The sequence below is a fragment of the Pinus tabuliformis genome, chromosome 4_2 (genome assembly GCF_031772625.1).
Source record: "Pinus tabuliformis cultivar Carrire ecotype Pingquan chromosome 4_2, CPIR1, whole genome shotgun sequence".
NCBI classification, from domain to species: Eukaryota; Viridiplantae; Streptophyta; class Pinopsida; order Pinales; family Pinaceae; genus Pinus; species Pinus tabuliformis.
Genome location: NC_142304.1, coordinates 460,917,770 through 460,934,841, shown reverse-complemented (window position 1 = coordinate 460,934,841; position 17,072 = coordinate 460,917,770). Strand labels below are relative to the sequence as shown.

Below are 17,072 nucleotides of genomic sequence, written 5' to 3'. Positions count from 1 at the left end.
TTAACCCCAAAATTAATGTCTTCTAAAGATAAAAATTATTTCGTTGTGAGCAGGGTTTCCAAATTATCCATGACATTTGGAGATTCATAAAGCTTGTTAAGATAGGAATTCCAATCGTAAAGAGAAATTTTATTATTATCTTTAGTCTTCCTAGTCAGAATCTGCCTCCAAAATTTCTTAGGATCTACCTTAAAGAGGTGTAAGAGATTCTCCTGTCTTTGACGAAAGTACTGCCTCTTTTTCCTTTTAGTTAGGGCTTTATATATTTTTATCTTGTCCATTTTAAGAGATTCATCAACAGCTTCCTTAATTGCTCTCATCGCACTTTTACAATCTTTTTCATACCATGGATTGGTTTTGCTATTTCTTTTATTATTTGAAACTTCAATTGAGAACTTGTTAATAGAATATGAGAGAGTTGTAGTAAAATTATGATAGAGGTCTTCTATGTTGTCTATACTAGATAAAGGAATAAAATTAGTTTTTAATTCATTTAGAAAGAGATCATTTTTATTTCTATCAAATATTAAGTTCTTTTGGCTGTAAGTATTATTTTCTGTGGGAACTCTATGCATTACAAAATTAAGAGTTATAAGTAAAGACCTATGATCAGAGTCAGGTTCGTGGTCATTTAAGATGTCAAAATTTATTATTTTGTTGTATAATGGGAGATTGAAAATAATGTAGTCTACCACGCTGCTACCAAGCCCATGGATGCAAGTCATCTTGCTGGAATTGGGCCACTTCGAGCAATAATTAATATATTATTTTTTGAAAATAAAATTATATATGTATGTATGTATGTTTAAATTAATATTTTAATAATATTATTTAAATTTTAATAAATAATAATTAAATATTTTTACATTATTTTATAGAAATACAATATTAAAGAATTTTAGTTATTTTTTTTTTATAAGGTCTTATAGACTATATTGGTTTCAGTTTGTACTCGTCGTCATCGACAAACTTATAATGCTGAGATTAATATTTGAGTTTATAGTGTTGAGTTTTTAATACTTATTATATTAAGTTTATTAACATTAATATTAATAATATTTACTTTCTAATAATTAATAATATAAATTAAAATATTTATTGACTTTAACAATATAATTTACAGTGTTAACTATAATTCTTATATTAAAAGTTGTCTATATTATATATTATAAACACAATGGATGAATATTAAAACTCTTGGGATTAATAAACACAACATAATAATTTTGTAAACTCAATGGATTATTAATATTAAAAACCTACGAGATTAATAATAAACTCAAGGGATTAATATTATAAACCCGAGGGAATATTCTTAAGCCGAAGGGATTAATAAGAAGGAATTATTAAACTCGATGATAAAATTAATAAACCAAAAGGATTAATGTTAAAAACCCAAGGGATTGATATCATAAACTCAAGGGATTATTATTCTTATAAACCAATGGGACTAATATTATAAATGGTAGGGAATAATAAACCTAAGGGATTATTAGTATTATAAAACTAAGGAATTTATAAATGAAAGTGATTATTAATATTATAAACGCAAGGGATAAATGTGGTTACTATGTTAGAGTTTATAATATTGATACAATAAGAAATATTAATACTGGTTTCAACATGGGCATTGCAGCCAACAATAGTGAATGTGACTGCCTTGGTGAACCATGACTGCCTTGGTTAACCATGTTTTCCCCTAGAGTCACGGTCTATCTATAAATGACCTATAATGAACAATAATGAATGACCATGATTGATGATGGAGACTTATAGTGGATGACTAGGGTTAAAAATATTAATATTGAGGTTGATAATATTAATCCTCGGGTTTATTTCCTAGGGTTTAGTAAATTAAACTTAGATTTTATAATCTTAGGGTTTATAATAATAATCGTATGTTTTATTTTATTGGGTTTTATAATGTTAGGTTTTTGTATTATGGATTAATATTGTGACATTGGAATGGTACAAAAATTTATCCAACATCACATTAATATATTGCAAAATTAGGGTTTAATATTAAGGTTTATAATGTTCAAGTTTTTAATATTGGGCTTATAATATTAGGGTCTAATATTTGGTTTATAATTTATAATATTAAGGTTTAATATTAGAGTTTATAGTATTGATCTTATGATTTATTCTATTGGGTATTATAATATTCGAGTTTTGTATTACAGTTTAATACTATGACTTAAAAATGTACAAAAATCTATCAAACATCACATCGTGACAAACATTATCTCAATACGACAATCAATCTAACAACCATTGTCACAATTTTACATTTATTTGCAATTTATTCTATTATGTTTATTATATTGAGTTTTATAATGTTGGGGATTAATATTAGAGTTTAACACTATGACATTGGAATGGTACAAAAATCTATAAATGTTGCATTTTGACAAACACTGTCTCACTATGACAATCAATGTTGTAATTTTACATTTCTTTGAAATTTATTCAACATCACATTATTACATTACAAAACTGTGATTTAATATTGGGTTTATAATATTATGTTTTCAATATAATCATGTAGTTTAATATAATTCCCTTGGATTCATAATCCTGTAAGTCTATAATATTAATCTCATGGGTTTAATGTTTGTTGCAACGTTGCAATGTGACAAACATTGTCTCAATGTGATAATCAATATCACAATCATTGTCACAATTTTACATTACATTGCAATTTATTCAACATCGCATTGGGACATTCGAATGAAATTTTTTCAACATTGCATTGCGAAATTAATTTTTATACCTTGAGTTTAATATTTAATCCATTGGGATTTGATATTAATCCCTTTAGTTTATAATATTCATCCATTAGTTTTATTAATCCCTTGGTTTTATTAATCCCTTAGGTTTATAATATGAATAATCTCTTGGGTTTATTAATCCCTTGGGTTTAATATTTATTTTGATATTAATCCTAAGGTTTAATATTATTCCCTTGGATTTATAATCCCTTGGGCTTAATGTTTACCGCAACATCACATTGCCACCAACATTTTATCAATTGAAATATCAATCTTGTAGTCATTGTCACAATGTAAAATTACATTGCAAGTTATTCAACACCGCATTACGACACTACATTGCAATTTATTCAATGTTGCATTGCAACATTAATATTAATCCATTGGGTTTATTTATCCTTTGGCTTTAATGTTGATCACCTGGGTTTAAAATATAACCTCTTGGTTTTATTAATTCCTTGAGTTTATAAAATTAATCTTTTGGGTTTATAGTATTAATCCCTTAAGTTTATAATATTATTCCCTTAGTTTTATAATATTAATAATCTCTTGAGTTTATTAATCCCTTGAGTGTATTAATCCATCAGGGTTTATAATATTAAGCCCTTGGATTTATAATATCAATAATCGCCTTGATTTATTAATCTTTTCAATTTATAATATTATTAATCCCTTGGATTTATAAAGTTTTTTTCAGGTCTAGTTGGTGAGATATTTATAGGGGGGTTGAACTTTTGATCATTTGGCTACACAAAAGGCTTCCCAACATGTTCTTTTCCAATTGTTCTACCACCCACAAACCCCTTGGGTTTATAATGTTGATCACATGGATTTATAATATGAATAATCCCTTGGGTTTATTAATCCTTTGGGTTTATAATATTAATCCCTAATACATATAATAATATATTATGGGCTATAATATTAGGGTTTATAATATTAATCATAGGTTTGATACATTTTTTGTTTTTTTGTCAACTTCTCTACATTCCTTTAGGATTGACTTGTGGCTTGAGAAACCATGATCCGGGGGCATCTAAGCCGTCACCGTCACCTAGGGATCACACCTAGTCTAGGCCACACCAAGTCTAAGTTGAATGGATTTTAGTGTGTCTCCTCCCCCTAGCATGGGAACAACAACCTTTGTGAGGTTTGATCGTGGGTCGTCTTGCTAACGAGGGCCATCCTCAACCCGTTGTGCTAGTGGATTGAGACATCATAGGTTTGATACATTAATCTTTGGGTTTATAATATTAAATATAGGGTTTAATATTCATCCTAGGATTTATAATCCCTTTGGATTATAATATTAATCCATTTGGTTTATAATCCCCTAGGTTTATAATATTAATCCCAAATGTTTATAATATTAATCCCTAACTGATTAATATAAAAGGTAAATGTTAGGGTTTTATAATATGATGGTTTTATATTAGGGTTTAGTATTCTGATGTTGGAATGGTAAAAAAATCTATCCAGTGTTGCATTATTACAAACATTTTTTCAATATGACAATGAAACTGGAAATCATTGTTGCATTGTAACATTACATTGCAATTTATTCAACGTCACATTGTTACATTACAAAATCGTGGTTTAATATTAAGGTTTTTTAATATTGGGTTTATAATATTAACGTTTATTACATCACAGGGTTTACAATATTAATGCTAGAGTTTATATTCCCTTAAATTTATAATAGTAATCCTAGGGTTTATAATCCCTTAGGTTCATAATTTTAATCCTAGGGCTTAATATTTATTCATTGGGTTTAATATTAATCCCATGGGTTTATAATAGTCCTCACTTATGTTTATTAATCCATTTGTTTTATAATATTAATAATCCCTTCGTTTTATTAATCCCTTGAATTTATAATATTAAGAATCCCTATGGCTTATAATATTAATCTTTTGGGTTTTTAATATTAATCTTTTAGGTTTATTAATGCTTTGGATTTATAATATCAACCCATTTGGTTTATTAATTATTTGGGTTTATATTATTATTCCCTTGGGTTTATTAATCTTTGAGTTTATAATATTAATAATTCCTTGGTTTTATTAATACTTTAAGCTAAAATATTAATCTATTGTGTTTATAATCCTCTAGGTTTTATTAATATTTATAATATCGTGTATTTATAATATCAATCATCCATTGAGTTAATTAACCCCAAACATTTATAATATTATTGATAATATCAATATTACTCTAATATAACAATTTTTATTTTTATTTTTATTTTAATAATAATAATATTTTTTTAAATAATAATTATTTGTATAATATCATTATTATAATTATATTTTTATTAATATAAATAATAAATTTATAATATTGAAATTTATGCACCTATATTAACCATATTTACTCATATGATTTTATATAGGATTGATATAAGCACATTTATTAATCTGATTATACCAATAAAATAAACCCATGATATAAATAATTACAAAATTACAAACATAACCCATCAAACAAATTTCATGGTAATCATTACAGAATTGCATCATGTGAATTTAAGAAAAGAAAGTACGCATTTAGTTGGGGTTGGGGTTTACTGTTGAAAAAGTCTGTGTGTTGACCTCTAATTTATAGTAGTCAAGTTACCGCTTATTACATCAGAACTTTATCTAGCCAGCGACATTTGACTTTGTGAGGCACCATTGTTGGTCGTGATAATACTTTACCAGCCTTGTGGTTAGAGTTAATGCGACCAGCAGAGAAGGAACAACATCCAATAGTATTGGTTTCCCAGTGGTAACCACCCTCTAGCATCAGGATTATATAAGAAATCTTTAAACCAAAAAACAGGAAAAACAAAACCAGAGGAAATAGCACTGCAATTAGTCAGAGACATGCAAAGAAGGTCAGTGAGCTTGTGGTGAGTATTGTGCTCTGTACATTTCAGTTGTTTATAACTTATCTTCTTCGTCAAATTCGTGGTGCTCCTCGTTGTTATTTTGATTAATATATTAATTATTAGTATTCTGTGTAACTCAATCATTTAAGTACATGTTTTTGGGCTCTGGACACTGCACTGGAGCTGTACTCTGTGTAACTCAATCACTTAAGTACTTGCTTTTGGGCTCTGGACAACTTTTTTGTTGGCATCCACCATATTCAGCGGGGCAAACAATAAAACCCATGCTATTGGGTATTGAATGCCGTCTAAGACACCATATTTAATGCACTCTGAAAGCTTGACGGGACAACCCTGGTCATTCTCCTCCGCCTCCGCCTCCGCCTTGATCGCCACCGCCACCACCATTCCATAAGAAAGCTCGCATATACGATACATACGATACACGATATACAATGTACGCATACGTACGCATTTAATTGGCGAATTTGAATTTTGAGTTTGAATAAGAAGCCCGCTCTCACAGTCGGAACTTGCTCTGGGAGTTGAGCCCCACACAGACATGTCGGCCCTCACTCTTCTTATACCAAACGAAGTTCCAGGACTTCAAGTGTTCAATGATGGTCACTGGGTTTCTGCCACTTACATTCCAAACGCTATCATCGTCCATATCGGCGACCAGCTGGAGGTTACTAAGTTTCTTTCTATGGGTTTTTCTTTGTTTTTTCTCTCTTCCTCTCTGGACTCGTAATACCATAAATTTTGATTGATGAATTTGTGGATGTGAAGATATTGAGCAATGGGAGATACAAGAGCGTTTTGCATAGGAGCGTGGTGAGCAAGGAGAGGGTGAGGATGTCGTGGCCAGTGTTCTGCACCCCACCTCTTGACACCGTCGTCGGCACCATGAAGGAGTTGATCGATGAGAATAACCCTCCATTGTTCAAATCCAAAACATACAGAGAGTTCAAGCATTGTAAGATCAACAAGCTGCCCCAGTAGAAAGCTACCACTCTTGTTACAGCAGCTTTGTTTGTTTGCTTAATAATTCCAGGCATTAGTTATATAATCTCATGATCATCATAGCTTAACATGTAACTTTCATGGTAATCGTTCGTTTAATAGTTTCAGCTTTGAATAACTCTAGCCATGGTTGCTTAATGACTCTTGTGATGAGTACAATCTCATAGTCATGATGGCTTTAGTGTGTAGCTTTCATGGGTAATCGCTAAGGTTTCATGAGCAATAGTTTCAGCTATGTATAGTGTATGGTGCAAAATATGTTTTATCAAATAGTTTTCGGTGATTTCTCAACCGATCTGGCCATAAATTGCATTTAGTTTAAGAAGGCAAGGGTTTCAGTCCTTTGACATTATTTGCGTTTCGTTTAAAATGACAGAGGAAAATGGTTGGTTCAAATCATTTGGAATCCTCACATTTCTTATTATCATTATATTTCTATATAATCGTTCCTAAGATTGCTTTCAGAGCCTGCTTTCCATTTTCAGAGTCCTAAGATGCCTTTGAAAGCCAAGCTCTCCATTTTCAGTCTCCACATTCTTGGCTAATCTTGGATTAAAATGTCGTTGTCTCTATTTTCAGTCTTCATATTCTTGGTTAATTTTGGATTAAGATGTTGTTGGTGTAGGTATAGAAAAATATTTTATTTAATTAATAAATATTAATATTGATTTTTTTTTCAATTTCCTAACTTTATATTTAACTTTTGGCTACTAATTTTGATTCTTATGTATTTATTATAATTTTAAAATAAAAATAAAATTCTTAATTATTTATTATAATTTAAAAATAAAAATCTATTTTAAGTAATATTATTTGTATTACAAATATTTATATAAATATTTTTTCTAGATTTTAAACATTTAACTTTAAAATTTTGTTTTAAATGGAAAACAGTGGAGTGATAGATTGTCAATATCAATACTCAAATTGTCAAATCTATCCATTTCAATGAGCCCTGTTTATTTAATCGGTTAAGTTTAGTATATTTAGATTTTTTATTCAAAAATTAGTATTTCAGTGATATTACAATTTACTCAATTTTAAAAACAAAACTATATGAACAAAATAAAAAGTAATTTATGGAACACTATTTAAATATACTCGATATGCTAAAAGGTAAAAAAATTTAAATTTGCAAATAGATGTGATAGGAAGTTTGGGAAAAAATGATATATTTGAAGGAACCATCATCTTATGACGCTTTGTTTTTTTTTTAACTATAAATAAACAAAATTTTATGAACAAAATAAAATGTAATTTATGGTACAATACTAGATATGATAAAAAGTAAAAAGATTTAAATTTGCAAATAAGATGTGATAGGAAGTTGGGAAAAACATGACATATTTGAAGGAACCATTATCTTATGACACTATTTTTTTTTTTTTAACTATAAATAATGTAGTTAAGTTTGGAATCAAATAAGCATTTTCAATTTATCTAATTATTTGCTAGCTACATCCACACCAAGATCACATAATACCTTAAACACCCAGTAACATTGGGAACACATAGATATTGAGGCATTTGCAGCAAATGTCCAAAATTTACAATGCATTCTACATATCATTTACTTTTGTTTACATTCTAGTAACTATAGAAACAACAAAATCATGTAATAGAACATCATGAGTACAACAGGTATTGGTCACCTTGGAGTGGAGATTTGATCTTGGCCTTTCTACTACTACTTGCACTCCCTTGTTGTCATCTGTGTCCAAGTGTGAATGTTGATGTGCTCCGACCGAATGTTAGTGACCCACCGGTTGACCTACAAGCATACTCTATGAGTATTCTTTTTCCCCACAGATCCCCTCGCTGCAATGGGCCTATACAATAGAGGAAGAAAACTAGTTGATGGAGGTGAGCACCCATGGTTAACGAGTCCCCTCTCTAAATGCCTTCACCTCACCAAACTCACTATAGCTCGTAGTCACTCACAATAACATAATCCCATCCATCGAACAGTAGGGTAAGCAAAAGTCCCATCTCCCATAGCTTGCCCTTTAATTTATAAGAGGCTTCATAGATGACACTTAGCACTTCATGCATAATTAATTATTTTTATTAATCCAAAAGTCTGATTATTCACCCACCCATGTGTCACCCTCTTACTAAGGCTCTCCAAAATTATTTACTTAAAATTCTAATTCAAACATAATATTTTTCCTCACCCCAACGAGACTTTCTATATCTTCTCTTAGTTGTCTCTTGACCCTCTTTTTCTACTCAATTTGTGTTTGTTACTGAAGTGAACTGACAAGTATAAGATTTGGTCCCCCAACTACCTCTTAATTTAACTCAAATTGTCTCTTGGATGGAGATTCTTGTATTGGCTCTTGCCACATGGAGGTTCTCTAAATGTCCTACAATCTAATTTATTAATATTTAATTTTATTCACCACCCTCTTTTCTTATGGGGTTAAAAATCCATTAGTACTAATCTTTTTAATTCGCTCTATGTCCATCCCCCCCACTCTTGCCTAGTAAAACACTTATGCACATTTTCTACTCAAAATTTCCCAAATGAGGGGAGGTAGAGTTCTCAAGTGCTCCAATTTTTTTTATTTCTTCCTATTCTCCCTTTACCCCAATTTTTTTTTCTTGGTTAGATAACTTGGCTTTAAAACTTTATTTACCACATTATGTGAATTAGTATGATTATCATATTATAGTAGTTTCATCATGATGCCTAGTGTGCAAAGTCGGTTATGCCCTTCAATAACTTCCCTTCGAAGTTCCAAGGGTACCACGTCAAACAGTTTCTTCTTGATGCTAAGGATACGAAATCGGTCGTGCCCTTCAATAACTTCCCTTGAAGTTCCAAGCATGCCAATTTGTATGCCCTTCAAGCATATAATGATTACGAAGGGAAAGCTAAGTGTGATTGTGGGGAATGATATCCTCTCTTATGTCACCCTCTATAGTGAGAATAATGGTGTTGGGAATCAAGGAATATTCCTTGATGTGTGCCCCCCAGTAAAGTCCTCATCAACAACCCAAATTGGGACCTGCCCCCATGACATCGTTATCTTCAAGGAGAAGGTATCCCAACCCTTCCATCCAAGTCATGATGAAATTTCTAGCAGGTGAAATCAGGGACATTGTCCTACCCCTCTCATGAAGTTCCATCTATTTGTACAACCCCATCACCCATATGTGAGTCATTCGGCCAAGCAACTAACATGTGCCTTCATCCACTAACATGTCATTAGAATTTACAACAAAATTCAAACTGAACTTTAAAATTTCAAAGAAAAATATTCAATTCCATCAAACTAGATGTCATCGACTCATCACATACAAATGCATCTAGTGGTCTCTTGCCATACTCGATAATCATTAGTAGTAATGTTTTACAATGTTAATCATTGAGATAATAACATATGTTAAATCATCAACATGACATATTCATCAACATCGTTGTTCACTATGAACCAAAACTAATGTAAGTAGCCAACGTAATGAATGCGTCCATCACAACTATTATCATCATAATATTGGTAGAAAACATACATATCTATCACAACTATCATCATCATAACATCAACTAGGAAATAAACACATCCATCACAACTATTATTATCATAACATCGATTAGGAAATAAACACATCCATTACATCTATCATCGTCATAACATCAACTAGGAAACAAATGCATCCATCACAGTTGTTGTCATCACAACATCAATTAGATAACAAATATAACCATCACATCCACTAATAGTAGAGTCAAATAGCTAGATCCTCAACCTGAGGTCCTCAAAGAATACTGAGTGAGCCTTAATGCTATATTAATGATATTGTCATATCAGGGATAGTCAACTAGAGCGAGGCACTATAATATAAGTACAATTGATGTAAATTGACATTTTATATTGGGTACCATAATACTGTAACAAAAATTAATTATAAGTTAAAAAAATTTCATAATAAAATTGCAATGAAACTTCGATTAAAAATATTATTACATGTTTTTTTCAAATTATATAAATTTAATTCATATATTAAATTTTTTATAATTAATATGCAATGAGCAGTCATTCTCGAAACTTGATTCCTAAGGTAACATTTTCATTGATTAGATAGATGCATAATCACCCATATCAAAATGATTTAGGGTAGAGATTATAGGCACAAATATATGAGGATCTATGCCTATGTGGAGGGCATAGGGAAGTTCTTTCCTTCCGATCAAAAATATCATTAGTTGGGTTCCCCCGCAATGCTTGGGTGCTCCTTTGGCTGAATGACTATGCAGTCAGGGAATGAAAATGGATGCTTGATAGTATTGGATAATTACATATATAACACAACAACATAATCATTAGTGTAGGTGCTTGCATGGGCCCTTATAGGTATAGGTGCTTCTATTGGATTTAGCTAGGTAACCATCCCTTTCGTTGTACCGGAGGTTGCAGACAAAAAGTTCGCTTGAAACAAATTCTTGAAAAACTTTGCTTTCACTATTTTCATTCACATTTTCAGTCTGGGATTAGACATGAATACCTTACCCAATAAGTCTTGGAATTTCATGGGATAACCTAACCAAATTTCGTGGGGGCAAGGCCATATTTGATGCGATAAAAGTGCCACTTGATTGCCTAAAGAGAAGGTAGATAGATAGGGATACGAAAGAGGTAACTAAACCATGCCTAAGGATGGGAACTAAAGGATGGTGGATGGTATCTAAGCCCAAGGATGGGAACTAATAACTCAAGCCTAGTGAGGGCCTCTAAAGCTAGTGAATCAATGGATTATTGGGTCGCATTGATGCTAAACGTTGGTGAATCAATAGATTATTGGGTCGCGTTGATGCTAAACACTGGTGAATCAACGGATTATTGGGTCGCGTTGATGCTAAAGAAGCTGGTGGCATTCTCTCCGTGAGAAATTGGTTAATTCTCATAATCAGTTGTTGAATCAAGAACTTAATCAACAGGAGAAACTTTTGCTGAGTCAACAACCGAATCCACCACTCCTCAATCAACAACATAACCAACTGATCAGAAGAAGGATTGGAAGGAAGACTGTTCGGTTACCTTCTTATAAGCAACCCATGTTCTAGCTATTGTATGGAGGTTGTTGCTTTTATGCCATTAGTACCTAAGGCTATCTGTCTTTGTTCTTTGAAAGGATATTATTTACTATTATAGTAGTTTGATATTAAGTTGCAAGGGTCAGATTTGATGTTATAGTGGCAATGAAATTGGTTTCTAAATCAGTAATGAAATTGGATGTAATGGCTTTAGTACCTGAGGTTATCTGTCTTTGCTCTTTGAAAGGATATTCTTTTCTATTAAAGTAGTCTGATATTGAGTTGCAAGGTCAGATTTGAGGTTATAGTGGTAATGAATTTGGTTTCTAAATCAGTAAATCAATAATGAAATTGGTTGTAATGGCTTTAATTTACCTTTGTTTCTCAACATAAATAACATTATTCATTATTCAACAAAAACATACCTGTATGTCTCCAACAATTGATGAATAGAATGAATGTAACATTGTGCACGCACTCAATTTGTATGTTTCCAACAACTTCTGAATAGAATGAATGTAACAATGTCTCAACACTTTGATTACATGTCTCCAATAGCTAATGCATAGAATGAATGTTTGAAATGAGAATGAGTAAGAGTTGATGTTTTATAGTTTTTTCATATAGAATTTAATTGGTAGGGAAGATAGGCATAGATTTCCATCTCCCAAATTCAAATGTGTGTCTTGGATTGATTTGTACATGATCAAGTGGTTGATAATCTTTGATGGTTGATCCATGTGCTTTCCTGTTTTTAATTCTTGAATTGAAAAGTCTGGTGTCTTTAATACTTGAATTGAAAGGGTTGGTGTCATTTATTGCATCCTTTGAACTAATTCCTGAATTGAATGTTGTCATTTATTTTCTTTAATCCTAAATGGAATGTTGAGAATTGAATGTTGTCATTCATTGTCTTCAATAGGTTGGATGGTTAAATACACATGTACATATGGTTGACACACATTTCACCTATTCTTGTGCAGGTATTACTGAGCAATGGGATGTGTTGCTCCAGTGGAAATATGTAGGTGATTGTTTGATGGGATAGGTGTACTCGTGAATAGAATTCAATGGAATGCTTTGTAGTGCATTTTGACTTATTTGGTAATTCAGAGCTAGAGATATTTGGGACATTATGTCTTGTCAATATGTGATGTTAAGGTTTGGTATTTGACACTTATTGGCCCAATCAATATGTGGGCCCATTTTGTACTAAATTATATAACTTATATAGCTTAATATAAACTATTTATGTGCATATTTTTGATGATTTATGAATATTTTTTTTTTTTTTATGGATGTGTGGGACCAGTACTATAACTAATATTGGTCCCTGCACAACAATAGAAGGCTCTCCCCTAATGGGATGATTATCGTTAAGTGGTAAAAATGAATTGGTTATAATTATTATACTTTGGGGCAGATAGGTAGGGCAAGATATATTGTTTTTACTTTTGCATTGATTAAATATTGTTTTTGTTTTAAGTAAAGTTAAACATTATAAATTGATTTGTGTAAAAAAAAAATATAAATACAAATTAATTATTTTTAAATAATATTGAAATTCATTTAAATATTAGGAACTGAAGTTATTTATTTTTAAATAATATTAAAATTCATTTATTTTCAATATTATTGTTTAATAATGAACATAAAATAATTTGAATATAATATCATTGATAAAGAATATTGTACAACTCCTCGACTCAATTATTTTTAGATAATATTGAAATTCATTTAAATATTATGATATGAAGTTGATTATTTTTAAATAATATTAAAATTCATTTATTTTCCATATTATTGTTTAATAATTAATAATAGAAAATAATTTAAATATAATATAACTGATAAAGAGTATTGTACAACTCCTCCACTCTTTACTTTTTTACTTTAAAATTGGACCACTTGAGAACTCTACCTCCCCTCATTTGGGAAATTTTGAGTAGAAAATGTGCATAAGTGTTTTACTAGGCAAGAGTGGGGGGATGGACATAGAGCGAATTAAAAAGATTAGTACTAATGGATTTTTAACCCCATAAGAGAAGAGGGTGGTGAATAAAATTAAATATTAATAAATTAGATTGTAGGACATTTAGAGAACCTCCATGTGGCAAGAGCCAATACAAGAATCTCCATCCAAGAGACAATTTGAGTTAAATTAAGAGGTAGTTGGGGGACCAAATCTTATACTTGTCAGTTCACTTCAGTAACAAACACAAATTGAGTAGAAAAAGGGGGTCAAGAGACAACTAAGAGAAGATATAGAAAGTCTCGTTGGGGTGAGGAAAAATATTATGTTTGAATTAGAATTTTAAGTAAATAATTTTGGAGAGCCTTAGTAAGAGGGTGACACATGGGTGGGTGAATAATCAGACTTTTGGATTAATAAAAATAATTAATTATGCATGAAGTGCTAAGTGTCATCTATGAAGCCTCTTATAAATTAAAGGGCAAGCTATGGGAGATGGGACTTTTGCTTACCCTACTGTTCGATGGATGGGATTATGTTATTGTGAGTGACTACGAGCTATAGTGAGTTTGGTGAGGTGAAGGCATTTAGAGAGGGGACTCGTTAACCATGGGTGCTCACCTCCATCAACTAGTTTTCTTCCTCTATTGTATAGGCCCATTGCAGCGAGGGGATCTGTGGGGAAAAAGAATACTCATAGAGTATGCTTGGAGGTCAACCGGTGGGTCACTAACATTCGGTCGGAGCACATCAACATTCACACTTGGACACAGATGACAACAAGGGAGTGCAAGTAGTAGTAGAAAGGCCAAGATCAAATCTCCACTCCAAGGTGACCAATACCTGTTGTACTCATGATGTTCTATTACATGATTTTGTTGTTTCTATAGTTACTAGAATGTAAAACAAAAGTAAATGATATGTAGAATGCATTGTAAATTTTGGACATTTGCTGCAAATGCCTCAATATCTATGTGTTCCCAATGTTACTGGGTGTTTAAGGTATTATGTGATCTTGGTGTGGATGTAGCTAGCAAATAATTAGATAAATTGAAAATGCTTATTTGATTCCAAACTTAACTACATTATTTATAGTTTAAAAAAAAAAAATAGTGTCATAAGATAATGGTTCCTTCAAATATGTCATGTTTTTCAACTTCCTATCACATCTTATTTGCAAATTTAAATCTTTTTACTTTTTATCATATCTAGTATTGTACCATAAATTACATTTTATTTTGTTCATAAAATTTTGTTTATTTATAGTTAAAAAAAAAACAAAGCGTCATAAGATGATGGTTCCTTCAAATATATCATTTTTTCCCAAACTTCCTATCACATCTATTTGCAAATTTAAATTTTTTTACCTTTTAGCATATCGAGTATATTTAAATAGTGTTCCATAAATTACTTTTTATTTTGTTCATATAGTTTTGTTTTTAAAATTGAGTAAATTGTAATATCACTGAAATACTAATTTTTGAATAAAAAATCTAAATATACTAAACTTAACCGATTAAATAAACAGGGCTCATTGAAATGGATAGATTTGACAATTTGAGTATTGATATTGACAATCTATCACTCCACTGTTTTCCATTTAAAACAAAATTTTAAAGTTAAATGTTTAAAATCTAGAAAAAATATTTATATAAATATTTGTAATACAAATAATATTACTTAAAATAGATTTTTATTTTTAAATTATAATAAATAATTAAGAATTTTATTTTTATTTTAAAATTATAATAAATACATAAGAATCAAAATTAGTAGCCAAAAGTTAAATATAAAGTTAGGAAATTGAAAAAAAATCAATATTAATATTTATTAATTAAATAACATATTTTTCTATACCTACACCAACAACATCTTAATCCAAAATTAACCAAGAATATGAAGACTGAAAATAGAGACAACGACATTTTAATCCAAGATTAACCAAGAATGTGGAGACTGAAAATGGAGAGCTTGGCTTTCAAAGGCATCTTCGGACTCTGAAAATGGAAAGCAGGCTCTGAAAGCAATCTTAGGAACGATTATATAGAAATATAATGATAATAAGAAATGTGAGGATTCCAAATGATTTGAACCAACCATTTTCCTCTGTCATTTTAAACGAAACGCAAATAATGTCAAAGGACTGAAACCCTTGCCTTCTTAAACTAAATGCAATTTATGGCCAGATCGGTTGAGAAATCACCGAAAACTATTTGATAAAACATATTTTGCACCATACACTATTCATAGCTGAAACTATTGCTCATGAAACCTTAGCGATTACCCATGAAAGCTACACACTAAAGCCATCATGACTATGAGATTGTACTCATCACAAGAGTCATTAAGCAACCATGGCTAGAGTTATTCAAAGCTGAAACTATTAAACGATTACCATGAAAGTTACATGTTAAGCTATGATGATCATGAGATTATATAACTAATGCCTGGAATTATTAAGCAAACAAACAAAGCTGCTGTAACAAGAGTGGTAGCTTTCTACTGGGGCAGCTTGTTGATCTTACAATGCTTGAACTCTCTGTATGTTTTGGATTTGAACAATGGAGGGTTATTCTCATCGATCAACTCCTTCATGGGGCCGACGACGGTGTCAAGAGGTGGGGTGCAGAACACTGGCCATGACATCCTCACCCTCTCCTTGCTCACCACGCTCCTATGCAAAACGCTCTTGTATCTCCCATTGCTCAATATCTTCACATCCACAAATTCATCAATCAAAATTTATGGTATTACGAGTCCAGAGAGGAAGAGAGAAAAAACAAAGAAAAACGCATAGAAAGAAACTTAGTAACCTCCAGCTGGTCGCCGATATGGACGATGATAGCGTTTGGAATGTAAGTGGCAGAAACCCAGTGACCATCATTGAACACTTGAAGTCCTGGAACTTCGTTTGGTATAAGAAGAGTGAGGGCCGACATGTCTGTGTGGGGCTCAACTCCAAGAGCAAGTTCCGGCTGTAAGAGCGGGCTTCGCATTCAAACTCAGAATTCAAATTCGCCAATTAAATGCGTACGTATGCGTACATTGTATATCGTGTATCGTATGTATCGTATATGCGAGCTTTCTTATGGAATGGTGGTGGCGGTGGCGATCAAGGCGGAGGAGAATGACCAGGGCTGTCCCATCAAGCTTTCAGAGTGCATTAAATATAGTGTCTTAGAGGGCATTCAATACCCAATAGCATGGGTTTTATTGTTTGCCATTCAGCGGATTCATTACTTGAAATATAGAAAATACATTAACTCAAATGAATTCGCTGTACAATACTGACCTTAAGCCGTACTTACAGTTCATCCAATCCTGACCTTAAGCGGTTCTTACAGTGACGTCGAGGAATAAGTTCTCCAAAGTTGTATTTGCTTAATTACATACAGATTA

General features: G+C 31.4%; 2 protein-coding genes across 2 annotated transcripts; one reads left to right on the top strand and one right to left on the bottom strand.

Annotated features, from left to right (window-relative positions):
- The first annotated feature begins 5,974 nt into the window (after window positions 1-5,974).
- LOC149169954 (flavonol synthase 1-like) lies at window positions 5,975-7,010 on the top strand. Its single transcript, XM_089427203.1, has 2 exons — window positions 5,975-6,328; window positions 6,430-7,010. Exons 1-2 carry the CDS (start codon window positions 6,203-6,205, stop codon window positions 6,640-6,642), a joined length of 339 nt encoding a protein of 112 aa, XP_089283329.1. The 5' UTR covers window positions 5,975-6,202; the 3' UTR covers window positions 6,643-7,010.
- Window positions 7,011-15,864: 8,854 nt separating this feature from the next.
- Window positions 15,865-16,850, bottom strand: LOC149169953 (flavonol synthase/flavanone 3-hydroxylase-like). The gene is made up of 2 exons (XM_089427202.1): window positions 16,487-16,850; window positions 15,865-16,385 (listed from the first exon to the last, which is right to left on the bottom strand). Exons 1-2 carry the CDS (start codon window positions 16,667-16,669, stop codon window positions 16,173-16,175), a joined length of 396 nt encoding a protein of 131 aa, XP_089283328.1. The 5' UTR covers window positions 16,670-16,850; the 3' UTR covers window positions 15,865-16,172.
- Between the last annotated feature and the right edge of the window lie 222 nt (window positions 16,851-17,072).

What these genes read in the sequence shown, in the direction of transcription:
- LOC149169954 (XM_089427203.1), top strand. Translation starts at nt 6,203, where the DNA reads ATGTCGGCCCTCACTCTTCTTATACCAAACGAAGTTCCAGGACTTCAA. An exon ending in ATATCGGCGACCAGCTGGAG is followed by an intron (nt 6,329 to 6,429) that starts GTTACTAAGTTT and finishes GTGGATGTGAAG; the next exon opens with ATATTGAGCAATGGGAGATA.
- LOC149169953 (XM_089427202.1), bottom strand. Translation starts at nt 16,669, where the DNA reads ATGCGAAGCCCGCTCTTACAGCCGGAACTTGCTCTTGGAGTTGAGCCC. An exon ending in ATATCGGCGACCAGCTGGAG is followed by an intron (nt 16,386 to 16,486) that starts GTTACTAAGTTT and finishes GTGGATGTGAAG; the next exon opens with ATATTGAGCAATGGGAGATA.